We start from the raw sequence: 27,540 nt of genomic DNA, 5'->3' as shown, positions 1-27,540 counted from the left end.
TAACTTGTAACTCCTGGGCTCAAGCGATCCTCCTGTCTCAGCCTCCCAAGCAGCTAGGACTTTAGGTGTCCACCACCATGCCCAGCTACTTAAAAAAACAAGACTAGTTTAGTTGTTGATCAGGTATTAGGGATCTGATTTCAAGACCATAATCTTTTGACATTTCACTTGCCAAAAAGAAACAGTGATTTTGAAATAATTTAGAAAATTACCTAAAACTAAGGAGCACTGACAGGAACAAATGACTCCAAAGTTGGCTGTTTTTATCAATAATTAAATACAAGAGGGCAGGGCACGGAGGCTCACGCCTGTAATCCCAGCACTTTGGGAGGCTAAGGTGGGCAGATCACATGGTCAAGAGATTGAGACCACCCTGGCCAATATGATAAAATCTCATCTCTACTAAAAAATAAAAAAATTAGCTGGGCCTGGTGGTGCACGCCTGTAGTCCCAGCTACTTGGGAGGCTGAGGCAGGAGGTTCGCTTGAACCCAGGAGGCGGAGGTTGCAATGAGCTGAGATCATGCCACTGCACTCCAGCCTGGTGAAAGAGCAAGACTCCATCTCACAAACAAACCAAGAGGTTAAAATTTTGTTTTATTGTTCACCTAATATAAAAGGCCTTTCAAAAGGACTAAAAGTTGCCTAGGCTAAGTAAATAAGTATATGCCCTAATTATGAATGAGTGGTAAGACTATAACTTGATAGACAGAAATTTCTCGTTTATATAGTATTACCTCTCCCACAATCATTTCCTGGTAATCAAAAACAAAATACTCCCAACAAACCACATGTATACTCAACCCATGACTATATTTAATACAGTTTGGATTGTAGAAAATACTATCTTACTGTGACATTTTGGTGAAAAACGATTGCAAATCAACATTAATTTGTAATATAACAAGACAAGTCCCAAAGTAAAACTTCCATATGACAGGCATGTGTGTTTATCAGTAATGAACTAATAGAAGCCCTTAATTGATTTTCTTTTCAAGTCGAACAATTTGTTTTGTCAATCTTTTTCTTGTAAAAAATTTTTTACAATTAAGTTTTGTCAACTCGGATATAAATGTTTCGTGTACAAATATACCTTAAAGATAATGACAATAATCAATGCTATTTTAAAAGTCATTATTTCATTTGTATAGAAAATACTACCACAGCTTTGTCATCTTCTAAACTTACTGTATTTACACTATTATAATCACTCGAGTTCTAAGATAAAGGGCAAATTTATAAGTAACACCTGTAGCTATATGCAAAATGCCATTTTATTTCCCCAGGAATAATCATCTGTAAAAGAATGTAAGAGGAGGCTGGGTGTGGTGGCTCATGCCTGTCATCTCAACACTTTGGGAGGCTGAGGTGTGAGGACTGATTTTGAAGTCAGGAGTTTTGAGACCAGCTTGGGCAACATAGCAAGATCCCATCGCTAAAATAATTAAAAATTAGCCAGGAGTGGTGGCACATGCCTGTAGTCCCAGTTACTTGAAAGGATGAGGGAGTAGGATTGCTTGAGCCCAGAAGTTCAAAGTTACTATGAGTTGCCATCATGCCACTGCACTCCAGCGTGTGCACAACAAACAGAAACCTTGTCTCAAGAAGGAAAGAAAAGCGAAGAAAATGAAGGAAGCGAAGGAAGAGAGGGAGGGAGGGACTATAAGAGTATAATTTAATAAAATGGCTAAGAGATCAGGTAGAGTAGAAGGAGCTAAAAGTTATTTGACAAAAACAAAAACAAAAACAAAACAGCCCCACAGCAGTAAGGTAATATGCACAGTATATAAATCATTCAGTTTCAGGTATTTAATAATCAGTGACATACTCCACTTTTGTATGTTAAGTACTAGCAAAAATTTTGTTAGTACATACATGGTACAACATATACTTTCAATGTGTAATTATAGTACGTACCTATGCGGGCAGCCTTGGCAGATCTTCTGATCAGCAAAGGAACCTCCTAAGACTTTACTTAGCATAGCTGGATGTCCTAAAGCTTTTAAAGCTTCATCTAAACTATCCACCAATGAATTAAAAAATTCTAAAGCATCGTGTTGTTCACGCAGATTAACAGGCTCACCCCAAAGCCTAAGAAATGAATGAAATAAAACATGTAACATGTGACATTCACAGAACAATATGTACAACTTTATTTTTCGGGGGGAAAAAAAAGCAACAGCACCACAAACAACAGTATATAAAACTGAGATTTCATTCCTCAACTACATGGAAAAGGAGAAAAAAATGAATGTGCTTTCCCTATAGAGTGTAGTGGGGTAAGAGAGTGAGCCTCATAGTAAAACTTGTACTCCAGCAGCAAAGAACTGCCATGAAACCAGTGGTGTAATTCATGGGTAGCATGGCTCCAAGGATGGTTGCTTCAGGTGACATGGCACTTGCATGCCATTTTGAATACAATTAAAAATACTACTAAGATGAGGTGGTGGATCTCACTCTTATGTGGATGTTACAATTACTATTTTATTTATTTCATTTTGCTTAAATTTTGGATTATAGATAGTAAAAATATCCGATCTAGTTACTCTTAAATTTATTTCTTTCCCAAGAGAAGAGAGAAAAGTTTAACTTGTTCTAGAGTTAATCTTGAATAATCTAAGAAAACACACCATCACTACAGATCACAAAATGAGAACTGATACTGCTAAAACCCAGGCACTGCTGGAAACTATCAATAATACCTGATTTTGTATACAGAATAATGCACGTAGAGAATTTAAGTGTATTTGTTCTAAGCAAGAAATGACAAACATTTTTAAGTATGACAGAACTGTCTTTTGATAGTTTTGTAAAACCTCTTCTATGTAGCAAATAATCTCATCTTTATTATATTTTAGACAAGAATTTATATACAGTAAGTTGAAAATCAAATATATTATTTGTTAAAAATCAGCTTGTTTCATTATTGGAAATTGTACCAGTCCATTCTATTTACTTTGAAACCATACTCAACTCCTCAAACTTTCAAACATATAATCAACTTACTAATTTCAAAAGGGAAAGGTACCCTTTATAATGGAGAGATCTGTTAAGACACCAAGAAATCAAAATTAATTATTGCTTAATAATTAAGTGGATAACACATGCTTCCCAATACAGTGCAGTGAGAAACACATAACATCACTTATGTAGTTTCATTGCCCACACTCCCTCAACATTTAACATGAAGCTAATCATGAGGAAACAATCACACAAATAAAAAGACATTGTGCAACACAACTGGCCTGGACTCTCTAAAAATTTCAGTGCTATACAAGTGACAAGTTAGGGAGATTATTTTACATAAAAGGTGACTAAAGAGGTAACAGCCATGCCCGGTGCGGTGGCTCATGCCTGCAATCCCAGCGCTTTAGATACAAGGCGGGCAGATCACCTGAGGTAAGGAGTTCAAGAGCAGCCTGGCCAACATGGTGAAACATCATATCTATTAAAATACAAAAATTAGCTGGGCATAGTGGCCGGTGCCTGTAATCCCAGCTACTCGGGAGGCTGAGGCTGGAGAATTGCTTGAACCCAGGAGGCGAAGGTTGCAGGGAGCTGAGATCACAACATAGCACTCCCGCCTGGGAGACTATGTGAGCGACAGAGTGAGACTTTGCCTCAGAAGTAAATAAATAAATAAAATAAAATAAAATAAGAGGTAACAGCTAAATTCTTGTGATTCCTTCATGAGTATCAGATTGGGGTAGAAAGATAAGTTATACAGACCATTTTTGGGAAATCAGAATATATACTGATGAATATTAGAGATTAAAAATTGATATTATATTACTTGGATATAATTGCATTATACATAGGTAGGAAAATTGCCTTGTTCTGATATATAATCTTTTTTTTTTTTTTTTTTTTTTTTGAGATAGAGTCTCGCTCTGTTGCCAGACGGAAGTGCAGTGGCACGATCTCGGCTCATTGCAACCTCCATCTCCTGGGTTCAAGCGAACCTCCTGCCTCAGTCTCCCAAATAGCTGGGACTACAGGCGCATACCACCAGGCCCAGCTAATTTTTTGTATTTTTTAGTAGAAATGAGGTTTCACCATGTTGGCCAGGATGGTCTCAATCTCTTGATGATGTGATCCGCCCACCTCAGCCTCCCAAAGTGCTGGGATTACAGGCGTGAGACACTGTGCCCGGGTAATATATGATCTAAGATACATGCTGAAGTATGAAGGGGTAAAGTGTCATGTTTGCAACTTACTATCAATTTAAAATAAATCAAAAACCAAGTATACATATGGTAAGATAAGCAAATATGCCAACAAAATGTTAACTAGTACAACTGTGTAAAGATATAATATAAAGGTGATAATTATACCTCTTCTTCACCTTTACTGTAGGTTTGAAATTTTTTGGAAAAAAAAAAAAAAAAGTGAGGTGAGGAAGTGTAGTTAACTAACCCACATGTATCAAGAGTAGATTATGTGTCTAAAGTGTGGATAATCCAAAGTGCTCGTCTATACAAACCAAGCTCCACTAGCACAGGGAGTAACTAATTGAAAAGTCAAAAAGCAAAGGCATTACAAGTGAAAGAATTATAACTGAATGACAAATTAAGACAAAAGTTTAAAGAGTATAAGCCTTGGCTGGACGTGGTGGCCCACAACTGTAAGCCCAGCATTTTGGGAGCTGAGGCGGGTGGATCACCTCAAGTCAGGAGTTCAAGACCAGCCTGACCAATATGGTGAGACCCCATTTCTATTAAAAATACAAAAATTAGCCAGGCATGGTGGCAGGCGCCTGTAATCTCAGCTATTTGGGAGGCTGAGACAGGAGAATTGCCTGAACACAGGAGGCAGAAGTTACTGTGAGCCGAGATCACGCCACTGCACTTTAGCCTGGGTGACAGAGGGAGACTGTCTCAAAACAACACCACCATCCCACCAGTGTAAGACTGTTTGTGCTCTTCAATTTGGAAGAGCATCAACAGAAATGCTAAAAGCCTTAAGGCAGAGATGGCATAACCTAGAGAAAGAAGACAGAGCTGGAATAGTCAGAGAGGAAGCAGAGTATTATGCTAGATGATGGGACTAAAAGCAAAATGAGAGCTGGGTGGGAGGGTGGTCCACACAAGCCACTAGTACAAAGTAGAGGGCCTAGTTAGGGGAGGAAAAGGAATTTATACTGCTCTGTCAGAAAGAGGGAAAGCATACTAGAGTATCAGTGTCAGGTGACCCTTTGTTTCCTCCTCCTCTCAGCTGGCCGGGAAGCACCTTGAAGGGATTCTAAGGAAGATTACCTACAAACCAAATGAAACCAAACCTCACTGCTATAAAGAATTATAGCTCTTTTCATACACAGTAAGAGTTATGTGGTTGTACTGTAGTTATTTTAGCACAGTGCATGACGTAGTACTGACATTAAAAAAAAGTCAAAACAAGATCAAAATGTAATTGAGTTTTCTAACTTAAAAAAATAGTTGGTGAGGGCAAGTTTCCCTTTATAGATCTTTTGTAGCTAGTAAATGAAAAAAAATTAATTTGATTATTATTTTGTAACCCTGAAAAAATCCTGTATTAAGACAATGATAATCAGCTGGGTGAGGTGGCTCACTCCTGTAATCCCAGCACTTTGGGAGGCCAAGGCAGGTCAATCACTTGACATTGAGTTCAAGACCAGCCTGGCCAACGTGGTAAAACCCCATCTCTATTAAAAATACAAAAAATTAGTGGGGTGTGGTGGCGGGTGCCTGTAGTCCCAGCTACTTGGGATGCTAAGGCAGGAGAATTGCTTAAACCCAGAAGGCGGAAGTTGCAGTGAGCCAAGACTGAGCCACTGCACTTCAGCCTGGGCAACAGAATAAGACTCTGTCTCCCAAAAAAAAAAAAAAGGCCAGGTACAGTGGCTCAGCTTCTAATCCCAGCACTGTGAGAAGCTAAGGCAGGTGGATCATGAGGTCAGGAGTTCAAGAGCAGCCTGGCCAACATGGTGAAGCCCGTCTCTACTAAAAATACAAAAACTAGCTGGGCATGGTGGTGCATGCCTGTAATCCTAGCTACTCAGGAGAACTGCTTGAACCTGGGAGGTGGAGGTTGCAGTGAGCTGAGATTGTGCCACTGCACTTCAGCCTGGGCAACAGAGTGAGACTCCACCTCAGGAAACAACAACAACAACAACAAAAACAATAATGATAATCAATTGCGGTTAACATCATAAGACAGACATTATATGCCACTCCTCATGGAGATCAACATTAACCCCTATGAAACAGCTTTACTTATCCATCCCACAACAAGAAAAATAATACCTCAATCTTATCAAGCTTCTAGATCTTACAAGGTGTTTATAGAAGATGCAGGTGACCAAGAAAAACAGAAAATAATAAAAAACCACAGGGATTCCATCAACAAGATTCAGACTATGGGGAAATTTACAGGGTAAACTATTTGTCCCCTGATTCTCGCATAATTGTAAAGAGGAAAAAACAGATTAATAATCAAGAGTCATTATCAACCATTTGTGGTAAATGGACCTCAACTGAATCTTAATTTTTAAAAATATCAGTAAAAACCGATTTTGAGGTAACTCGGTAAATTCAAACACTGACAGAGATTTTGATATTAAGCAATTTAAAAACTTAATGGTATCATGGTCATGTTTTGAGACAAACACTACAGACCCATACTAAAGTATCTGTAGATGGAACTAAGTTTCGCTTCACAACAATCTAGAAAGAAATAGGTAGGGGACGGGCGCAGTGGCTGACATCTGTTATCTCAACACTTTGGAAGGCTGAGGTGGATGGATCACCTGAGGCCAGGAGTTCGAGACCAGCCTGGGCCAGAATGGTGAAACCCTGTCTCCCCTAAAAATACAAAAAATGAGCCAGGTGTGGTGGTGGGCACCTGTAATCCCCGTTACTTGGGAGGCTGAGGCAGCAGAATTGCTTAAACTTGGGAGGTGGATGTTGCAGTGAGCTGACATCATGCCATTATTGCGCTCCAGTCTGGGCAACAAGAGTGCAACACTGTCTCAAAAAAACAAAAAACAAAAAACAACAAAAACAGAGAGAGAGAGAGAGAGAGAGAGAGAGAGAGAGAGAGAGAGAGAGAGAGAGAGAGAGAGAGAGAGAGAGAGAGAGAAAAGAAATAGGTAATAGGAATACAGATTAAATGAAGCTGGCCACCAGTTGACTACTACTGAGGTTGGGTGACAAGTATACAAGGGGCCATACTATTTTTTCTACTTCTGTATTTATTAGACATTTTCCTAATAAAAAGTTAATAATATCATTAAGAGACTAAAGGATGCTGCCCTTCCTTACCATGACGAAAAACAAAATAACAACCCACCCAACTAAGGACAGTTTGAATATTACCAGTGCTTAAAAAAAAGATGCCTTCCAATATGTCTTTTAGAGGTTCTATGTGAGTGTACTGAGATGTTCATTTTAGGAAGTATCTGTATTACTATTCATCCAGTTTACCTGAACTGTTTCCAAAATCCTCTGGGCACATAATACTGCAGTCGAGAAGCAGCTAAATGACCAAAGATGACCTGAAGGTGCCTTAGGACACCAATGTTGTACTCCTTTCTATCTTCAGTTTTACTTAATGCTGGTTTATCTTCAAATTGTTGAGGATATCCAAATACATCATCCCTGGGATCGACGTTGCTCTAGAAACCAAAAAATATCACCAATGAGCTAAAGTAGAGTATAATATGATGAGACAAGTGCCAAGCAGTTAGGGAACAAATGATTTGTATTCCTATTATGCTCATTTCCAAAGCACTTAAAATTTTTTTTTCTTTTCAGGTGTCTTGCATTGGAATTAAATTTTATAAATTTTTAGTATTTAGTGTTTATCCCCACCATTTCACATATTAGTTATCATAACCAAATATCCATGACCATGTATAAGAAAGAAAGATAATACAGTATAGAGTTAGCATAGTAATTTAGACTGAATCAGACACAAATGCAGGCTCTACCACTTATAAGCCAAGTAACTTTGAGCAAGTAAAAATTACTTAAACTTTCTAAGCTTTAAGTTTCTTTTTTTAAAAAATTTATTTATTTTTTAACAATTTTTTTTTTAAGACAAAGTCTCACTCTGTTGTCCAGGCTGGCATAATCTTGGCTCACTGCAACCTCCACCTCCCAGGTTCAGGCAATTCTCCTGCGTCAGCTTCCTGAGTAGCTGGGATTACAGGCATGAGCCACCATGCCCAGCTAATTTTTGTTATTTTTAGTAGAGACTTCACCATGTTGGTCAAGCTGGTCTCGAACTCCTGACCTCGTGATCTGCCCGTCTCGGCCTCCCAAAGTGCTGGGATTACAGGCGTGAGTCACCATGCCCGGCCAGCTTCAAGTTTTTTTATGTGTGAATGGGGATAACCTATTTTTCACGTAGCTGTTGTATATAACAACATGCTCAGATCTGTCAATAAAATATACCTATTAATATTAGCATAGTCATTCTTTGCTTAATGACAGGGATAAACTCTGAGAAATGCATCATTAGGTGATTTTGTCATGTGAACATGGTAGAGTATATCAATAAAACGTAGATGGTATAGCCTAATTGCTCCTAGGTTGTAAACCTTTACAGCATGTTATTGTACTACATACTGTAGACAACTGCAACCCAACAGTAACTCTATACATCTAAAAATAGAAAAAATTAACTCAAAATGAATCAAAATTCTAAATGTAAAAGCTAAAACCACAGAATCCTTAAAAAAAAAATAGGGCAAAAGCTTCAAGACAATGGATTTGGCAATGATTTCTTAGATATGACACTAGAGGTACAGACAACAAAAGAAAGTATCTGCAAATCACATATCTGATAAGGAGTTAATATCTAGAACATAGAGAGAACTCTTAAAATTCAAAAATACAACTCCATTTAAAAATAGACAAAGATGATGCACAAGTGGCCAATAATAAGCACAGCAAAAGAGGCTAAAAATCATTAACGGTTTGGGAAATGCAAATCAAAACCATGATGAGATACTACACCTCACACTCAATTAGGGTGTCAACTACCAGAAAGAGCGAATATTAACAAGTGTTGGCAAGGATGTGGAGAAACTGGAATTCTTGTACACTGCTGGTAGGAATGCAAAATGGTGCAGTCACTTGTAGAAAATAGTTCCTCGAAAAATTTGGCTGTGTAAGGTGGCTCACACCTATAATCTTAGCACTTTGAAAAGGCCAAGGCAGGTGGATCACCTGAGGTCAGGAGTTTGAGACCAGCCTGGCCAACATGGTGAAACCCCCTCTCTACAAAAATACAAAAATTAGTGGGAAGTGGTGGTACAAGCCTGTAGTCCCAGCTACTCCGTAGGCTGAGGCAGGAGAATCACTTGAACCAAAAACGTAGAGGTTGCAGTGAGCCCAGATTGCACCACTGCACTCCAGCCTGTGTGACAGAGTGAGTGTGTCTCAAATAATAAAAAAAATAATAAAAAAAGCATCACCATATATCCAGTACTTCCACTTCTGAGAATGTACCTAGAAATACTGTGAGAAGGGTCTCAAACAGATATTTGTATATCCATGTTCATGGCAGCCTTATTCACAATAGCTCAAATGGGGAAGCAACCCAAATGTCCATTGACGAATGGATAAGCAAAATGTGGCATATACATATAATGGAATATTACTCAGACTTTAAAATGAAAAAAAACCAGCTATGAAAAGGCAAATAGTATATGATTTCACTTATATGAGGTTTGTAGAGTAGTCAATAAGAGACAAATAGTAGCTGCCAGAGGCTGTGGGGAGGGGGAATGGGGAGTAGTTTAATGGCAAGTTTCAGTTTTGCAATATGAAGAGTTTTGGAGATGGGTGGTGGTGATGGTGTACAACAATGTAAATGTATTTATTACTGAAACGTACATTAAAAACAGTTAACAGGGCAAGTTTCATGTTATATGTATTTTACCACAATTTAAAAAACAATAGGAGTAGTGGTAGAAGATGTAACATGAAGACAGAATTCCTAAAGGTCATAATCATATTGCAGCTACAGAACAGAATTTGTTTTTACATTTAACTGAATATCTTTCAATATTCTCTGAATCGTATCTGAGACCTCTGATATAGAAATAGACAACATCCAGTCCCTGCCCATAAGAAACTTATAGTCTAGGGATGAAAACAAAAACATAAGCCAAAAAGAAAACCAAAACCCAAAAAACCCCACAAAAACTGCCACAGTGCACTGGGATGCCGAGACAACATAGAGCAGAGGATAGCCTGAGAGTAAAGGTGGGACAACTTATTTGAAATTGTATTATATTTTGTGTGTCTCACTCAATTCTTTACTACAATTACCTATATCTATCTGTGTTTAACATTCCAGGTATATGATGGGCTACAGATCTGGAATTTGAATTACACTTTTTTCCTCAGAGCAGTGATTTCTAACCAGGTATGGGTGTAAGTGTCATTTATGACACTTTTTAAAAAGGCTTTTTAAAAGCCTTTTTCTTTTTCTATACCCAATTCCTGCAGATACGAAGCTTTTTTAAAAAATAAAAATGCTCAGACCCCAATCCCTAGACCATCTGGGACAGCCGGTCTAGGGAAAAGTTGAGGCAAGTCGATGTTACAGAAGCGCCATAATTGATAAACTACTTCTTCAGAGCAAAATCAGTTCTGGCAACTGAAGGGAGGGAATGAAAAGAACCATTTACTATAATTAAAATACACTCTGGCTTCTCTCCTCAGTGCCATCATTATAAACAGGAAAAGTTAAAATAAAACCAAGGAAATATTATAAGGTAAGTACAAATATGACCACAGCTTAAGTCTTCTTGCCATATGCTCTTCTTTAAAGAGCGATTTCATAGTTATGTCAGTTCTGATTCACTACTACAACTCAACTTCCTCATTGCTTTATATTGCATTGGATACTCAGTGGGCAGCCTAAATTTTGCCACAAGACCATGTAACTATTTAGAAAGTAGGGGAAGTTTGTTTTCTAATTGAGAATAGTTACGATCTAACAGAAATTCAAAGAGTAGCCTAAAAGCAAGCACAGAAAGTGAAACTGGCAGATACTGTATAACTTGGCATAAAAATAGAAAATTTAAACTTTGAAATAGAAAAGTAAAAATTTAAAACTCATTAAAAATGAATGTTCCTACCATTAAACAAACTCCATATTATACTAAATGTACCAAAATAATAAGTACATTAACTGTTGCTTTTTTTTTTTTTTTTGAGACGAAGTCTCACTCTGTGATCTAGGCTAGAGTGCAGTGGTACCATCTTGGCTCACTGCAACTTCCATCTTCCAGGTTCAAGCAATTCTCCTGCCTCAGCCTCCCGAGTAGCTGGGACTACAGGTGCATGCCACCATACCCAGCTAATTTTTGTAATTTTGGTAGACACAGGGTTTCACTATGTTGGCCAGGCTGGTCTTGATCTCCTGACCTCAGGTGATCCACCTGCCTCAGCCTCCCAAAGTGCTGAGGTTACAGGTGTCAGCCGCTGCAACTGGTGAACTGTTCCTTTAAAAATGTACAAACTATTCTAAAAATTAACTGCAGTTTAAAGTCTGGTAGGTAGTGAGCATTATACTATCTTAACAGGGAGCAGTTCATGCTGGCTGGCCGAAGTTCATCCCTACTTACTTTTTTTTTCCCTAAGACAGGGTCTCACTCTGTCACCCAGGCTAGAGTACAGTGGCATGATCACTCACTGCAGCCTCAGGCTTCCAGGCTCAAGCAATCGTCCTGCATCCGTCTCCTGAGTAGCTACGACTACAGGTATGTCCAGCCCATCCCTACTTTCGAATACACTTTAACAGGTCTGATGAAATATAATGTTCTCTTAAGAGAGAATAATATCTTATATCATGACTTGAAACACAGAAAACAGAAATGGTAACTCAAATTTACCTCATTGTCCTGCTTCTCATCCCCAGACATATCATCATCTACATCACTACCTGTGCCTTCAATTGCAAGAATACCGTTCCTAATGGAAGGAATCATGTAGAGTTGCTGAATCACAGAATTCATGTAACAAGTAGCACCGGCATTTTTCAGCCCCACAAATCCTTTGGGTGGGCGGGGTCCAACAGGTGGCAGATATTCCCATTCAGTAAGTGCTTCACAAGCTGAGAGAAGAAAAGATTCTTGTAGCATGAACACAGCCATTTTGTCCTTTTAAACTCTATTATGCTGACAAAGCAACCCTGGCAATAATTCTACTACCCATAATTCCACTAACCCTGCCACAACCTGAAGCAGTGTTCTAAGTTTGCGCTTCATCTTCAAACAATCTAAAATATATACCCATTGTGCAGCTTCTTATCCAATCACCCACAAATCCGTGTTTTATCTGATGTCGTTTCTGTAGCAGTCTCAAAAGTACAAGATGGTATAACCTGAATGTCTACATGCTAACTTTACTTGCATCTTTATTTTTTTAGCCATGATTAACGTTCTTAATATTGCATACTTTTGCCTTCAAATTTGCCAAGGAACGAAATGTTATCTTAATATATCAAAACATCCTACTTTTCTCAGTTTTAAATAATCCTAAAACCACATGGGCTCATATCCTGGTTCTGATGCTTATCAACTTTTCTTCCCCCCACCTGTTTCTTCCTAGTAAACGTAATAATAAAAGTAACACTTGCCTTTCTTATGCCTATAATACTATTTTGAGGAGCAAGGAAGACAGTAATTTGTGATAACTGTAAACCACTGTACATCTTCCTATCTCCCTCCCACCTAATATAAACCTGGAAACAAGTTAAGTATCATTGTCTAGGGAACTAGTTAATTACATAATGCTGACTGAAAGGTACATAGCCAAAAATGGAATCAGGTAAATACTTATGTGTTGGCAGGGAACAATGACAGATACAGAACAATGCAAAGAACATTGTACTATATAATCTGTGATTATAATATTAACCCCCATTAAGTTAAAAAAAATACAATACACAGATTTGATAGGACAGCTAAAGATCTAACCTTTTTAAGCAATCAATTTATTCAGAAATTCCCAACATGTTATTTAAAACTTCCTAACATTCTGAAACACATCAAGAAGTAATTTGACATGTTCTTAAAAATTTACTATCATCAGTTATATTCTTAAGTGTTCTCAACAGTGATTTTCTCTTAAAACGAAACAGCACCAATTATGCTTATTTCTGCTTTTTCTGTTATTAATGTTTTATATTGCCCTTGCCCCTTTTGAGCTTCAATTTCTTATCTGTAAGGTCTGAAATTTGCAGTCTATTCGATGTGGGCTTTAAATGAGAACATAAATAAGGTGCACTAAAATGGTAACTTCTCATGTTCTAATTTTCAAAGCCAGATTTTCTTTGAACTCTTAAAAATAATGTTAAGGAACTTCTAAGTGAGGACCTGAAAGGTTTTCCAATACTTGCAATTTAAAGTTTTAAGACTGGGACAGGTGCGGTGACTCACACCTGGAATCCCAGCACTTTGGGAGGCCGAGGCAGGTGGATCACCTGAGGTCAGGAGTTCAAGACCAGCCTGGCCAACATGGTGAAACCCTGTCTCTACTAAAAAAACAAAAAATTAGCTGGGTGTGGTGGCAGGTGCCTGTAATCCCAGCTACTTGGGCGGCTGAGGCAGGAGAATCACTTGAACCTGAGAGGTGGAGGTTGCAGTGAGCCAAGATCAGACCATTGCACTCCAGCCTGGGTGACAAGAGCAAAACTCTGCCTCAAAAAATAAATAAATAAAGTTTTAAGTCTGTACTACTCTACGGCATTTATTTTGGCTATTTTTAAATCTGGAGTTTAGATTTTATGTCAGGTTTTGTGAGATGAAATTTATCTTGCCAAATGGCTATACCACGTATAGGATGACATTTAACAAATGTTTGAATTTTTTTCTATATTAAGGTTGTCTGCTTATAATGGTCTTAACTATTCATTTCTTTTTCTTTTTTTTTTCCCCCCGAGATGGAGTCTTGCTCTGTCGTCCAGGCTGGAGAGCAGTGGCGCCACCTCAGCTCACTGCAACCTCCATCTCCTGGGTTCAAGTGATTCTCCTGTCTCAGCCTCCTGAGTAGCTAGGATTACAGGTGCATGCCACAACACCTGGCTAATTTTTGTATTTTCAGTAGGGATGGGGTTTCTCCATGTTGGCCAAGCTGGTCTCAAACTCCTGGCCTCAGGTGATCCACCCACCTTGGCCTCCCAATGTGCTTGGATTACAGGCCTGAGCCACTGCACCTGGCCTATAATGTTCTTAATTATACATTCATTCACTAAAAATGTTAAACTAGTTACTGAAAGAAATATGTAAGATGGAACTAGAAGAAAAACAGAAATGTGAAACACTGGAATGATCAATTATCACATTATATTTTAAAATACTTACTAGTTATTGCTGTGCCAATGTAATACATTTCAGTCAAAGAATCTACTATTTGTTTGAGATTCCTCACACAGCCAACAGCTAATGCTACAAGTAATTCAAAACCAGCATTAATTGTAGGTGGTGAACCACAGACTGGAATAGCCTGTTCGGCTGGGAGCTCTCCATTTCTCATATACTGTAGGTAAACGTTGGATGCAGGAAATATGAAATCATCAATTAATTCCTAAAAAGTTGAAAAAGAGAGTACATATGAGCAATGCTATACATTTTTAGAAAAAAGTCTCTTGTAAGTAATTTTAAAATTACTCATTAGAATTTAAGATCTCATTACATCTCAGAAAACTCACTTAGATTTTCTAATAAAAAGATCTTCCTTCAAAACACTATTTTACCATCATTAATAAACATACCTAATCTCCCAGATTAATTTGTAAATATTAAGAACTGAATTTAGTACTTATCGAAATCTATATTTTAAATAGGTTTGCTCCTTTAACCAAATGTATAGCAAATTAAACCCATTTTTAATAGAAACAAAATGTACAAAAATGGAACTGTTTCCTTGAGTTATTACATGAACTCACTAAAGATATATAAGATGCATTCTTACAAAACAGGTTTGCCTCATTAAATAAAATGAATTGTTTTTCCAAAGAGAAAAATTAAACAATTACTTTATGAAGTATCTTATTTATCTATTTATTTTGAGACAGTGCCTTGCTCTGTTGCTCAAGTTGGAGTGCAGTGGTGCAATCTCGACTCATTGCAACTTCCACCTCCTGGGCTCAAGTGATCCTTCCATCTCAGCCTCTCGAGTAGCTGGGATCATGGGTGTGTGCCACCACACCTGGGTTTTTTTTTTTTTTGGTAGAGAGGGGGTTTCACCATGTTGCCCAGGCTGGTCTTCAACTCCTGGGCTCAAGCCATCTACCATACTCAGCCTCCCAAAGTGCTGGGATTATAGGTGTGAGCCAGCATGTCCAGCCACAAAATCTTATTTAAATACAAATTTAGAAATGTCTCTTGAATAAGGCACCACTGTATTTCTTAAATTACTGTAAATTTGATGAAGATTCATTAAAAAAAAGATCAAGAAAATACAAAGACATGATAGTACTATAAATTATTTAGATTTGATCATCAATATTTAGAAGGTTATATCTAGCTAACAGCCAAGAACACAGAACTTACTTTAATGAGATTAGCACCTCCTTTTTCACAACCAATATGAAATTTTTTCTCAGAAGTTTGAAAGGCCAGTAACTCCTTTGTCACTCCAAGGTGGCCCTCTAAGATCGTTTCTTCAATACCCGTCTCTCCTGTTCTTTTAACATCATCCTGCCACAGGGGGGAAAAAAGATCAAATGTCTAGCTCATGAAAGGGAGGTAAGTGGGGGGAGAGGAGCCAGAACAAGACAGAGCTGGAGGGACATGATATAATTTCCTTAAGTCTTTCCATTCAAGCAAGTTTGTTTTCTTCAGCACTTTCTAGAAATAGGCTTTATGAACTACGAGAATAAATGCTACTTTAAAGGCTAGAAACTACATATCTCTTCAGAAATAAATTCTTGTATCATTCTGCCCAAATCAAGGGTATCAGATGTTACGATCAAAAGTTCTGCTCTATCAGACTCATTTTTTGACATAAACAATTCAAGAATACTTTTTTTAAAAGATGGGGATTTGCAAAAAGGCCCAAAACGCTAAAATAAAAGAAGCTGAACATCAATATTTCAAGTCTCAAGTAAGCAATCCATTTTACAAAACAAGATATGTATTCATTTTGTGAATCACAGGTTACTAACATCCACCAATGCAGAGTACATTTCTTTAGTCCCTTTTATCAATCTTCGGAATTTTCCACTTAATCAAAATGCTCAAAAAATATAAATCATTAATAAAATAATCTATTTACTAATCTTGACATATAAATGTAGTATTAACTGCAACTTACCCTAATTCTTTTTAGCCAATCAATTTCGTTATTGAGAAGAACTTCAGCATTGGGTACATTAATATTACTGTTGTAAGCATAATTAAGAAGGTGTCTTAAAAGAGTAAAATAGTCGCCTGAATGTTTAGCTCTCTCTCTTGCTGTGCTCTGGAAATGAAGTAGAATAATATCAATTTACATGTCTATGCTCAGAACCCCATTTCTTAAAGCCAGAATTAACTAGAGAAGATGACTATAACAGTATGGGAAATTAAGTAATATTTCATTTATTAAATATAGACTGTCCTAGCTTTAATGCAAGCTAAAACCACAAATTTCTGAAGGTTTCTTGCTTAAAGAATGAATCACATTGATAAGCATATTTTAAAAAGTCTCACCCCCAAAACAGTAAAGAGTAGAGTAATGAAGAAAAGTAGAGGCCGGTGTCCCATGCAACATCTGGTGCACATTAAAAAAAACTGCTCCTGTGCCACCTGACGAACAGTTCTGAAATAAAAATGTTTCACATTTAATACTTTATTTTCATTAAAAAAAAATAAATAACTGTAACATTGTTCCGTCTTGGGGAGGGCAGGTGGGGGGAGTATAAAAGGGAGACAATTAACAGTAAGGATACAGGATTATCCCACCTACACACACCAAGCACTCAAGTCAACACCACATAACAGATGAGCTTAAGCTGTATGTCTAGGACTATAACCTCAAATTGACACTAAGTTTGAAGGATACCACCTTCCAACACCTCTTTCTTGGAAGAGGCTAGAAATATTCCTCTATATACAAAATGCTCTACAGTAAGCCTTATGTATCTTTTTGGCCTTCCATAGAATTTTCATTAAACTGTGGTTTTACACAACAGCTCTGTGGAAATTCTATAGTAATCACAGTAAGGTTATTATGGCAGATGTCTCTTTTACCGGGGTCCCCAACCCTCAGGTCAGAGGGCCGAGTGAGCATTATGGCCTAAGCTCCACTTCCTGTCAGATCAGCGGTGGCATTAGATTCTACAGGAGCACAAACCCTACTGAACCATGCAGGGGTTCTAGCTTGTGTCCTCCTTATGAGAATCTAACTAATTCTCATGATTTGAGGTGGAATTCTTTAATCCCAAAACTACCCCTCATTACCTCCACAATCCATGGAAAAACTGTCTTCCATGCAACTGGCCCCTGGTACCAAAAGGGTTGGGGACTGTGCTGCCTTATACCATACTCTAGCAGTTCTAAAAGCACAGTCCGCAGAGCAGCAACATCAGCATTATCTGGGAACTTATTAGAAATGCCAATTCTCAGGCACTAACGCAGACCTCCTGAATCAGAAATACTAAAGGTGGGACCTAGCAATGTGTTTATATAAACTCTTCAAGTGAATCTGATGTGCACTAAAGACTGAGAACCACAGCCCTGGCACGGTGGTTCATGCCTGTAATCCCACCACTTTGGGATTACAGGCCAAGGCGGGTGGATCACGAGGTCAAGAGATTGAGACCATCCTGACCAACATGGTGAAATCTGTCTCTACTAAAAATACGAAAATTAGCCGGGGGTGGTGGTGCGCACCTGTAGTCCCAGCTACTTGGGAGGCTGAGGCAAGAGAATCACTTGAACCCGGGAAGTGGAGTTGCAGTGACCCGAAATCGTGCCACTGCACTCCAGGCTGGCAACAGAGTAAGACTCCATCTCAAAAAATAAAAAAAACCCTGACAATTACAATACCATATTTTCTCTCTGATGAGCCATGGGAAAAACTTGCTATGGTTCCAGTACTGGGAATCATGGATCTATCTTTTTTAAAAACTGTGTATGTACTATATAGATCTCACTAGAAAAAATGCTTCAAGAGGGCAGAGACATAATCTAGTTAGTTAACATTGCACCTCTGGAACCTAGAATACTACCTGGCATATAGGAGGAGTTCAAGAGCCAGTTATCAAATGTGTAGTCTATTCTCCATTACAAAGTAAACTCTTTCAGGGTAGGACTCTTCTTGATGCCAGAGGTCCTAGCAATTAGAACAATCCCTGACATATGGAAGATGCTCAACAAGCATGTATCTGCTAAGCATTTGTGTATATCTTAAAGACATCACAAACTGTATTTCATAGATAACTACATTTCTGTCTTTGTGCTAGTTACTAGAGAACTCAGAACCTAATTTACAAGTATAAAGGACCTGACAGCATATATTCTGTGTACTAACCTCCCTCCCTAGAGGGTAGCTTAGGTTTCTAAGAACAGTCGATAGGCCTATAAATCAGAGGGATTCAGAAGACCCTAACATTTTTGGAGGTAGAATTTGGGGGAAACCCAAGTAAACCAAAGTCAGGCGTAACTACTTTTCTGGGAAGCAAGCCCAAAACTTTTGTCAGAGTTTCAAAGGTATATGTTACTCCCGCTGCTTTGGTTTACTCGTTTTTCAACAAGTTAGGTATACAGCCCAAATGTGGGGATGAGGTAGGCAATACAAAGTTGATGCTTGTTAATTCCTGATTAAAACTTCCCTGAGAAAATGCAGGCTTCTACAGTGCTTCAAAAGAAACACATTTCTGTCAGCAAATCCTGTTGCCTCTACCTTCACAACAGTCAGTCCCTTTTATTTTAGACAGGGTTTCCATCTGTCACCCAGGCTGGAGTGCAGTGGCACAACCTAGCTCATTGTAACCTCAAACTCTTGGGTTCAAGAATTCTTTCCATCTCAGCCTCCTGCGTAGTTAGGACTACAGGTGCATGCTACCACATCCAGCTAAAAAATATATATATATATATATTTTGAGACTGGGTCTTGCTCTGTTGCCCAGGCAGTGGCACGATCATTGCTCACAGTAGCTTCATCCTCCCTGGGCTCAGGTGATCTACCCACCTTAGCCTCCTGAGTAACTGGGATTACAGGCATGTGCACCATGTCCCGCTCATTCAATTTTTTGTAGAAATAAGGTCCCACTATGTTGCCCAGCGTGGTCTCGAACTCCTAGCCTTAAGTGATCCTCCAGTCTTGGCCTCCCAAAGTGCTGGGATTACAACCACAAGCCACTGCATGCAGCCTACTGTCATCTTTTATTTGAATTCATAAAATAGCTTGCTTTTCCTGCTATCCTATCCTATGCACTATTCTTAACCAGAATAAACTTACAATGTTAAGGTGGAGCACATTATTTCTGTGCTAAAAATCCTCTGAAGGATTCCCATCTCATTTAGGGTCAGAGTCAGTGTTCACAATGAACTATAAAAACCCTCACAGGGTGTTTGTTATCCTCTCTGACTTTACTCCCTACAACTGTCCCCCCTCCCCAACCTCCTCTGCTCCATCCACTCATTTCCTTGCTGTTCTTTCACATGTCAGGCATGTTTCTGACACGCCTGGGCATATACATCTGTTGTTTTTTTCTGCTTAAAATACACTACTCCCATTAGCTACATGGATTATTACTTTGCTCTGAAAGGTAATGATAAAAGTTGACCCCTAAACAAAGCTATCACCTTTGTGAAGTCTTCAACCACCCTATATAAAAACTGAACTCCACTCATGTTCTCCTTATGCCCTCCATACTACACAGCCCCTTTTCCTGCTTGACTTCATCACCATAGCACTTATTCATATCTGATATGCTTCTCTTATGTCTTCTCTTCCCCTATTCCTTTTGGCACATAAGCTCCTAGAAGGGTAAGATTCTGTCCATTTTGCCATATTCCTAGTGGGTAGTGGCTTATACACAATAGGTATTTGATCAATATTTACCAAACATATACACGAGACTGCCTATACCACATTAAAATCAAACAATGCTTAGACCTTAGTATCATAGGCCTTCTGTCAAACTCCCACTAACCTCCTATACAGTAATATCCTTGACTCCTTTTCTACATATTAAATACTCAGCTCTGCTCTGAAAGCACTATCCCAGGAGTGGCAAAATCAAATGCTTTCACGGGTCAAAGAAGTAACAGAAATGAGTTAACTAGGCAGGGAATAAAGCAACAGGCTGTAGAAACAGCAGAAAACAATATCATATCTAAAAGAATTTAAATCCACTGCAACTAATTGCAATAAAGTAAGGTCAGTGTTATGATGAGGAAGCAGACCATCTAGTAGGAACAGAGAGGTCAAGGAAACCTTTCCTAGTTTATGGATAAGGAAAAGTTACTGGAATATGTGACACTTAAGTTGAAACTTCTGAGTAAGTACAGGCAGAGACCAAATTATGCAGTGCTTATAAGCCAAATTTAAATGCTGGGACTTAATTAAAAGATAATGGGAAAACATGGGAAGAAAATTTTAAGCAGGAAGATCCTATCTTCTAGAGATCACTCTGCTTGCCATGTAGTCAACAGATTAGAAGAGTACAACACTACAGGTGGAAAGATAAGGGTACTACGACTGTCCAGGCAATGTGTCCAGATTGCTTAGGTCAGGGTAGACCATGAGGAGGAAAGCATATGGAGTCCAAAGACACATGAAGTAAAAGCCACATAACTGGGAGTAAGAAAGGGAGAGGGAGAGAGCGCAAACTGGCAATGCCCATCTTCCACTTCAATGCACATATCAATTCTACCCCAAACATGAGCTCACATGCTACATTCTGCAGAAAACCTTCACTTTTGTTCTTTCCAGGTAGAAAGTAAGTTATTCCCCTCCCAATTCTCAAAGTATTTTACCTTTTATGACACCAATTTCTGTCTCAAAGTTCCTTGAGTGCAAGAACTGCCTTATTTGACTTTGGTTTTAACTGCCAGGCACATAGGTAGGAACTCACGTATTTGCTGGTGTATTGTAATTACACCCAGAGCCAAATTTGTGTGGCAGAAATGTCAGAACTCAAGAGGTAGTAAACCTTCAGTCTTAGCTTTAGCATTTAGTGATGATATGACCTTGTCAGTCATTTAATTTCTACAGCCCTTGTGCCTCTCCATCAACAAAGTCTACTTCTGAGTTGCCATAGGGATTAAGTGAGAAGTATCTTGTAAGTAACTATGTTTAACCACGACTATAGGATTATAAACTCCATCTGAGGGGCAGACTTGTACACAGCTCACAATCACTTTTCTGAAACCCCTGGGGCCAGTATGTATTTGAGGATTCAGTTGTTTTTTTTTTTTCTTTTTTAGATGGAGTTTACTCTTATTGTCCAGGATGGAGTGCAATGGCACCATCTTGGCTCACTGCAACCTCTGCCTCCCGGGTTCAAACGAGTCTCACCTCAGGCTCCCGAATAGCTGGGATTACAGGCACCCACCACAATGCCCAGCTAATTTTTTCTATTTTTAGTAGAGACGGGGTTTTACCATGTTGGCCAGGGTGGTCTCGAACTCCTGACCTCAGTGATCCACCCACCTCAGCCTCCCAAAGTGCTGGGATTACAAGCGTGAGCCACCTAACACAATCTGGGGATTCAGATTTTAAAATATTAATGCCAATAATTAACGTACAAGTTAGACTTTCTGAAAATTCTTACCAATGGGAAATAATGGATTTTGAACCTACATGGGCATTCAGATATTTATAAAATTCAGGTACCTAAAACTCAAAAAGATCCTTACAACACCCTCCGTATTATTGCAGACAATGTAACAGTGACATAATGAGGTAACATGTTTCCTACAGTACTTTACCGCACTACTTGCAATTATCAGGGAAGAGAGGGTAAAAATGGTTCTGAGTTTGATATAAGGGGAATTTTCATAAAGGGCAGAGGGCAAAAAAAATCTGTTAAATCAAGTTCCTTAATACGTATTAGACTAAGAGGTGAAACAAGTTCCTAATTTAAAGATTTTTAAAAAATCAATATAGAATAAGAAACTTCTAGCCTCCAGGTTTGACTTATTTAAAACTGTTGGCTAATCATCTTTTCTATCCTCACCACTCCCACATGTATGCATCACTAAATGGAACTAGACTTACTGAACCTCTTTATCTTTTCTAGTGTGTACAACTACCTTCTCAAGGAGGTGGCATGCCCAACCTCATTTGTGGGGATCCTATTAAAGGAGTTTCTGAATAGGTTGGACTGGATGTCCTCAAAGAACTTACCGAAGGAACTTCTTAAAATAGGTGATATTCCCACTTTAGAACCACTAAATCACTTTAGACTCTAAAGTGACATTCCCACTCCAGACTCCACATCCTTTGTAGTGGGCAAGTTGAACTAACCTGCGACAGCATGTACATTTTTAAAACTTTACTTATCACTACACTTTATTTCAACAAATGGCTTATTTTGACTTTACATTAACTTTTCATCAGTGAATTTTGTCATTACTGAATGGCATGTGACGGAATGATAAAGTAAACATTTTCTGTGTCTTTTCACAAAATATAGAGAAGACAAATTAATTACATATAATAGTGACACTAATTAAAGCTCAAGTTTATAAAGTTACTGTATACGAAGGTCAGGATCAGATTGATTTAAGGGGATGGAAACCAACATTTTCCATAAATCTAACTGATGAACACAAAAAGAAGCACAAACCAAAATTACTGTCACTGATTAAATGCTCTTGAAATGAAAACAAGAGCTTTATACTGATCTTTATTCTCAGTGTAAACTGCAAAAGTTCTTACAATGACCCGTCTTGGAAATTTTACATCAAATTCATTTTGGCTTAAAAAAAATCTGGCATCTAGGAATCTAAGGTAGGAGGCTAATGTCCTATATCATTTAAATCTTGCAAACTAGATTTTTAGAAACAGGCTAACCTATATACCTCCTAGGTAAAGCTAAATTCTAAAATTAGAAAACATCATGCTTTGACAATTAATATTGGCATTTGCACAGACTAAAACCAAACAAATTTAGGTTAAGCAAAACACTGTTAAGTAATAAAATTTTCCTCAATACCAATGTGCTATAGAAACAATAAATATTTGACTTTTGGGATACATTTTGCCAGCAAAAATTAATTCACTCCACTTATAAAAAAGTAAGTTTCTTACAATTAAAAAAGATACTTACTTGCTGTGACAGTGCAATAGTAAGTCAATGATGAATGTCTGCCAAGCCTTTTCTTTACTAAGAGCATCTAAGGCTGTTGGAATCAAGGCAAAACATAAGGTCATCACTTCCAATGCTTCACAGCAAACCTGTTCATCTTCCAGGTCTGGCTCATTGCCTGCATTGGTCTGTAAAATTATAATCAAGAACAAATTACCTAAAGAAGCATTTAAGAAAAATCTCATACAACTTCTGGTTAGTGCTTAAAACTCACCTACTCACTTAAACCATCTGGCCTCAGCCCCTCTGAAGCTGCATGCAACTCTTGAGGTCCCCTTGGAATAGTCTGGAAATGACTTTAATAGAAAATAAAGTCTAATTCCATTATTTTCCTATGTCCCAAGGAGGGCTGAAGGAGCACACTGAGTACACTACCTATTTCTTTGAGACTTTCTGAGTTGTTTACTTCTGAACCAACAACCAATCCTTTCTCAAGAACCACTGCGGCATGGCGCTTAGGTACTTTAGACTAGTTTCAAGGTGTAGCTTGCCTATTGTGCCATTTTATTAAAATTCAATTGTCCTTGACAACTACTCAGGAAGGGTTTCAAAGACTTACAACCTAAAATATGCTTGGGGAGGTATTAATAAAGTCTAACTTGACTTTATTCATCAAAAAATATTAACTATAGTACATGCCTAAAACACAATAGGCATTCAGTTACATGCTGAATGAATACCCAGGGCTATGCCAGACAGATACTACGGAACATGAACATATATCCTGGGAAAATCAGGGTTATGTTGGACATATAAAGGAAGCTCTACCAAGCCAGGGATGTCCCTGTAACTCAACTTCTCCTCCTAAATATGTAGCATCAGGGGCAGGCACACATGATAAATCAAAAAGCCAAACACAGCTTCTCTTCTATAGATAATTTGCTTAATCTAGTCGAAGGTCAGGAATGGTATCTAACTGGCTAACACTCTTCTTATTTTTGACTGCTTTAAGAGAATCAAATAAAAACACTTAAATGCCTTGATACCATAACTGACAAACCAAAATTTACGCAGAACGGAAAGATAATAAAAGAAAAAATAGAATGGGATAAAGCAAATTCAGTATGAGACAATTCTATCTGATCCCCACAAAAAGATGAAAAAGGCAATTTCATTTAAAAAGCAGCCCCATGGAAGGATTAAGTACTTATTTTTCAAAATAAAATTTTACCATATTCCCAATATAACTATCAGTTATTTTTCAACCATTAAGATGCAAGTTATTGGATTTATTAAAGTAGCAAACCTAATAAAAATCAAAGCATATGCACAATTAAGAAAAATTTGTTTGCAAGGAATATAGATCTGTAGTAATTCTTACCTTCTCATAAATTTTAGTGATTTCTTCATTTGGGCTAAATACTAGCTGTAATGACCCACATCCTGATGCCCAGATAATTTTTTGTATAGCTCTAATTACACAAATATCAGGCATATATCTTGAAGCCTGAAAGATAATGAGTAAATAGAACGGTTGATAGAATATGAGAGTAAAATTATGATTAGAAAAATGCTTCACCTTGTAAAGGAAATAGGAATTACTGTGTAGTACCACTGTCTTTAAATTCCCAAGTTGCCTTTGTCTTTAAAAGAAAAAGGGGTGGGGGGGCTCTGGCTCTGTCACCCAGGCTAGACTACAGTGGTATGATCATAGCTCACTACAGCCTTGAATGCCTGGCCTCAAGAGATTCTCCAACTTCAGGCTCCCAAGCAGATGGAACTCCGGGCATCTGCCACTGCACCTGGCTTATTCCCCTTCCCCATCTCCCGACTTTAAACAGCAATACAACAAAGTATGCTCCCCAAGTTATCCGGCCCTTTACTAGTAAACTTTAAGACTACAAAGATGACAACACTTCCACTCAGTTTCTTACCCAACAAAAATGAAAACTTATGTCTACACAAACAGTTGTACACAATGTTCACATCAGTTTTATTCACAAAAAGGGAAAACGATCCAACTGTCCAACACCATGTATATAAACAAAATGTGGAGTATTCGTAATAGGGTACTAGTTACCGATAAAAAAGAAAGAACTACTGATCCACACAACATAGATAATTCTCAAGGTCATTAGTGAAAGAAGGCAGACATGAACACACACTATAATCCATCTGTATAAAATTCTAGAAGACAAAAAATACTCTCTAGGGACAAAAAAAGCAGTGATTATTTGGGGAAAGAATAACTGCAAAGGGGCATAAAGAAAGAGTGATGAAAATATTTGGTTTTGACTGCAGCAATGGTTTCACACATATATGTCAAAATTCACTGAATCTGGCCCGGGCATGGTGGTTCATGCCCATAGTCTCAGCACTTTGGGAAGCTGAGGCAGGCGATCACCTGAAGTCAGGAGTTCGAGACCAGCCCGGTCATCACAAAACTCCATCTCTACTAAAAGTGCAAAAATCAGCTGGGTGGGGCGGGGGGAGGGGAGCTGTACTTAGGAGGCTGAGGCAGGAGAATCACTTGAATCTGGGAGGCAGAGGTTGCAGTGAGCTGAGATGGTGCCACTGCACTCCAGCCTGGATGACAGAGTGAAATTCCGTCTCAAAAAAAAAAAACAACAACAAAAAAACGCTGAATCTGTATACTTGAAAAGGATGCTGTTTATTATACATAAAGTTGATTAAAAAAAACAGAAAGTACTAATAGTAGACAAAACCAATATTAAGAGGATATTATCTATAGAATGAGACAGTGATTAAAATAAGTGGGCCTAGGAAAATGAAAATTGTGACAGAAGTCTTGATAAAACTAACCTCATCAGATATCTGCTGAGCAAGACGAACTGACACATTTCTAAGCATGCACTCGGATGATGGATTAGGAATGCTCTGAAGGGCACTTTGTAGCACCACTGCTTGATCATGGGTAGCCTGGTTGACCTGAAAAAAGTTAACCATTTTATTTGGGGTAAATAATTTGTACATAACCAGACCTAACCATTTGCTCTTCATTCATCACCCACTCCCTCAGAACGACTTCCTTGCATATACACATTATAGAACCTGTGGCAACTTACACAAAAAGCACTACCAACAAGGTGGGCTTTCTCTCTTTCTTGTGCACTGTAGTGCCACGTGTCTGTGGAAATCTCCATTTTAGAGCAATCCAACTCGTGTCTCTACATCTGGGCTCACCTTAACTTGCAGGGAATAATGATACACAACAGACTGGTTCCAATCCCTTCTAGAGACTCAGTGAATTATTGTACCTCTTCTATGTGCATGCCTTGGGCAGACCCTATTTGTATTCCCCATTGTTATCACATTTTGCTTTGGGGGGGGGAGAAAAATTCCTCCAGAGAAGTTGGAGGGAGAGGGAGGGAGGGAGGGGAAAAATTAAGGAATACTGAAAAAGCAGTAAGAGGACTAATGTATGAAAGGTACCCTAGTTTTTACTTAATAGTATAATCAAGTTGTTAAATCAGTGAAACAGATTACTTTCATTAAGTAGTTGTTAGCAAGGCAATTCTGACTGCCTTCAAGTTGTAATTCCCCTCCAATATACTATAAATATTTCTACAATATTAAGATATTTCCATATTACTAACTTTGCATTGGGTTCCCTACTGTGAGCTCATTGAGATTAGAGCTTATTATGTACCTCTGTACCACAGTGGCACCTTCTCTGAATATTGAAGAAAGGTGAAAGTGGAACCATGTAATTGTTTTCTGTGTACTTCATTAAGCATCTGTGTCAGGGATCATGACAAAATTCCGTTTTTATCCTAACAACAAGCTGTCTTTTAACTTAAACTACTTAAAAAAGAAAATCCTAACAAAAATTGGACCTGTGATACAAAACAATATATAAAATTTAAGCCACTTTTTACGGAAAATTCCTAACACATACCCAAGTGTTGAAAGTAGAATTAACTCCCATGTACATATTACTTAGCTTCAGAAATTATCGCCAGTGGACCAAATTGTTTAACTAACTATCCTCCCTTGCTTTTCATCATCTCTCCACCCCAGGACTGTTTTTAAGCAAATCCTGGTTATCATATAATCTAACCTGGAAGTATCTCAGCAATCACTTCAAAAATATGGGGGGGGGGGCCTTCCTTTTAAACATGACCACAGTATTATCAAAGCTAAGACAACTATATATGATATTACCAGAATTATCGACATTCTGATCTCCCCAACTGAAACCTAAGCCACCATTTCTAAAGAAGAAAATCTTTATTCCTAGAGCTTTTACTTTCTATCAGTAACTTAGTAAAACCATTGTTTATGATGTTCATAAAAT

General features: G+C 38.2%; 1 protein-coding gene across 31 annotated transcripts in view; it reads right to left on the bottom strand.

The window, feature by feature from the left end:
- Positions 1 to 27,540, bottom strand: part of USP9X (ubiquitin specific peptidase 9 X-linked) — a 152,533-nt gene that overhangs the window by 19,361 nt on the left and 105,632 nt on the right. For all 31 annotated transcript variants that reach the window (XM_078364058.1, XM_078364063.1, XM_054251121.2 and 28 more), the window contains 10 exons: positions 26,046 to 26,171; positions 24,604 to 24,729; positions 23,244 to 23,410; positions 16,672 to 16,780; positions 16,295 to 16,441; positions 15,532 to 15,678; positions 14,341 to 14,563; positions 11,869 to 12,089; positions 7,442 to 7,632; positions 1,917 to 2,090 (listed from right to left, as the gene is read on the bottom strand). In XM_078364058.1, coding sequence (XP_078220184.1) covers positions 1,917 to 2,090; positions 7,442 to 7,632; positions 11,869 to 12,089; positions 14,341 to 14,563; positions 15,532 to 15,678; positions 16,295 to 16,441; positions 16,672 to 16,780; positions 23,244 to 23,410; positions 24,604 to 24,729; positions 26,046 to 26,171 — 1,631 coding nt within the window. The remainder of the gene's footprint in view (positions 1 to 1,916; positions 2,091 to 7,441; positions 7,633 to 11,868; positions 12,090 to 14,340; positions 14,564 to 15,531; positions 15,679 to 16,294; positions 16,442 to 16,671; positions 16,781 to 23,243; positions 23,411 to 24,603; positions 24,730 to 26,045; positions 26,172 to 27,540) is intronic.

Source organism: Callithrix jacchus, chromosome X, assembly GCF_049354715.1.
Source record: "Callithrix jacchus isolate 240 chromosome X, calJac240_pri, whole genome shotgun sequence".
Taxonomy (NCBI): Eukaryota; Metazoa; Chordata; class Mammalia; order Primates; family Cebidae; genus Callithrix; species Callithrix jacchus.
Note: the sequence above shows the minus strand (reverse complement) of the source record. Positions and strands in the feature narration are given on the sequence as shown.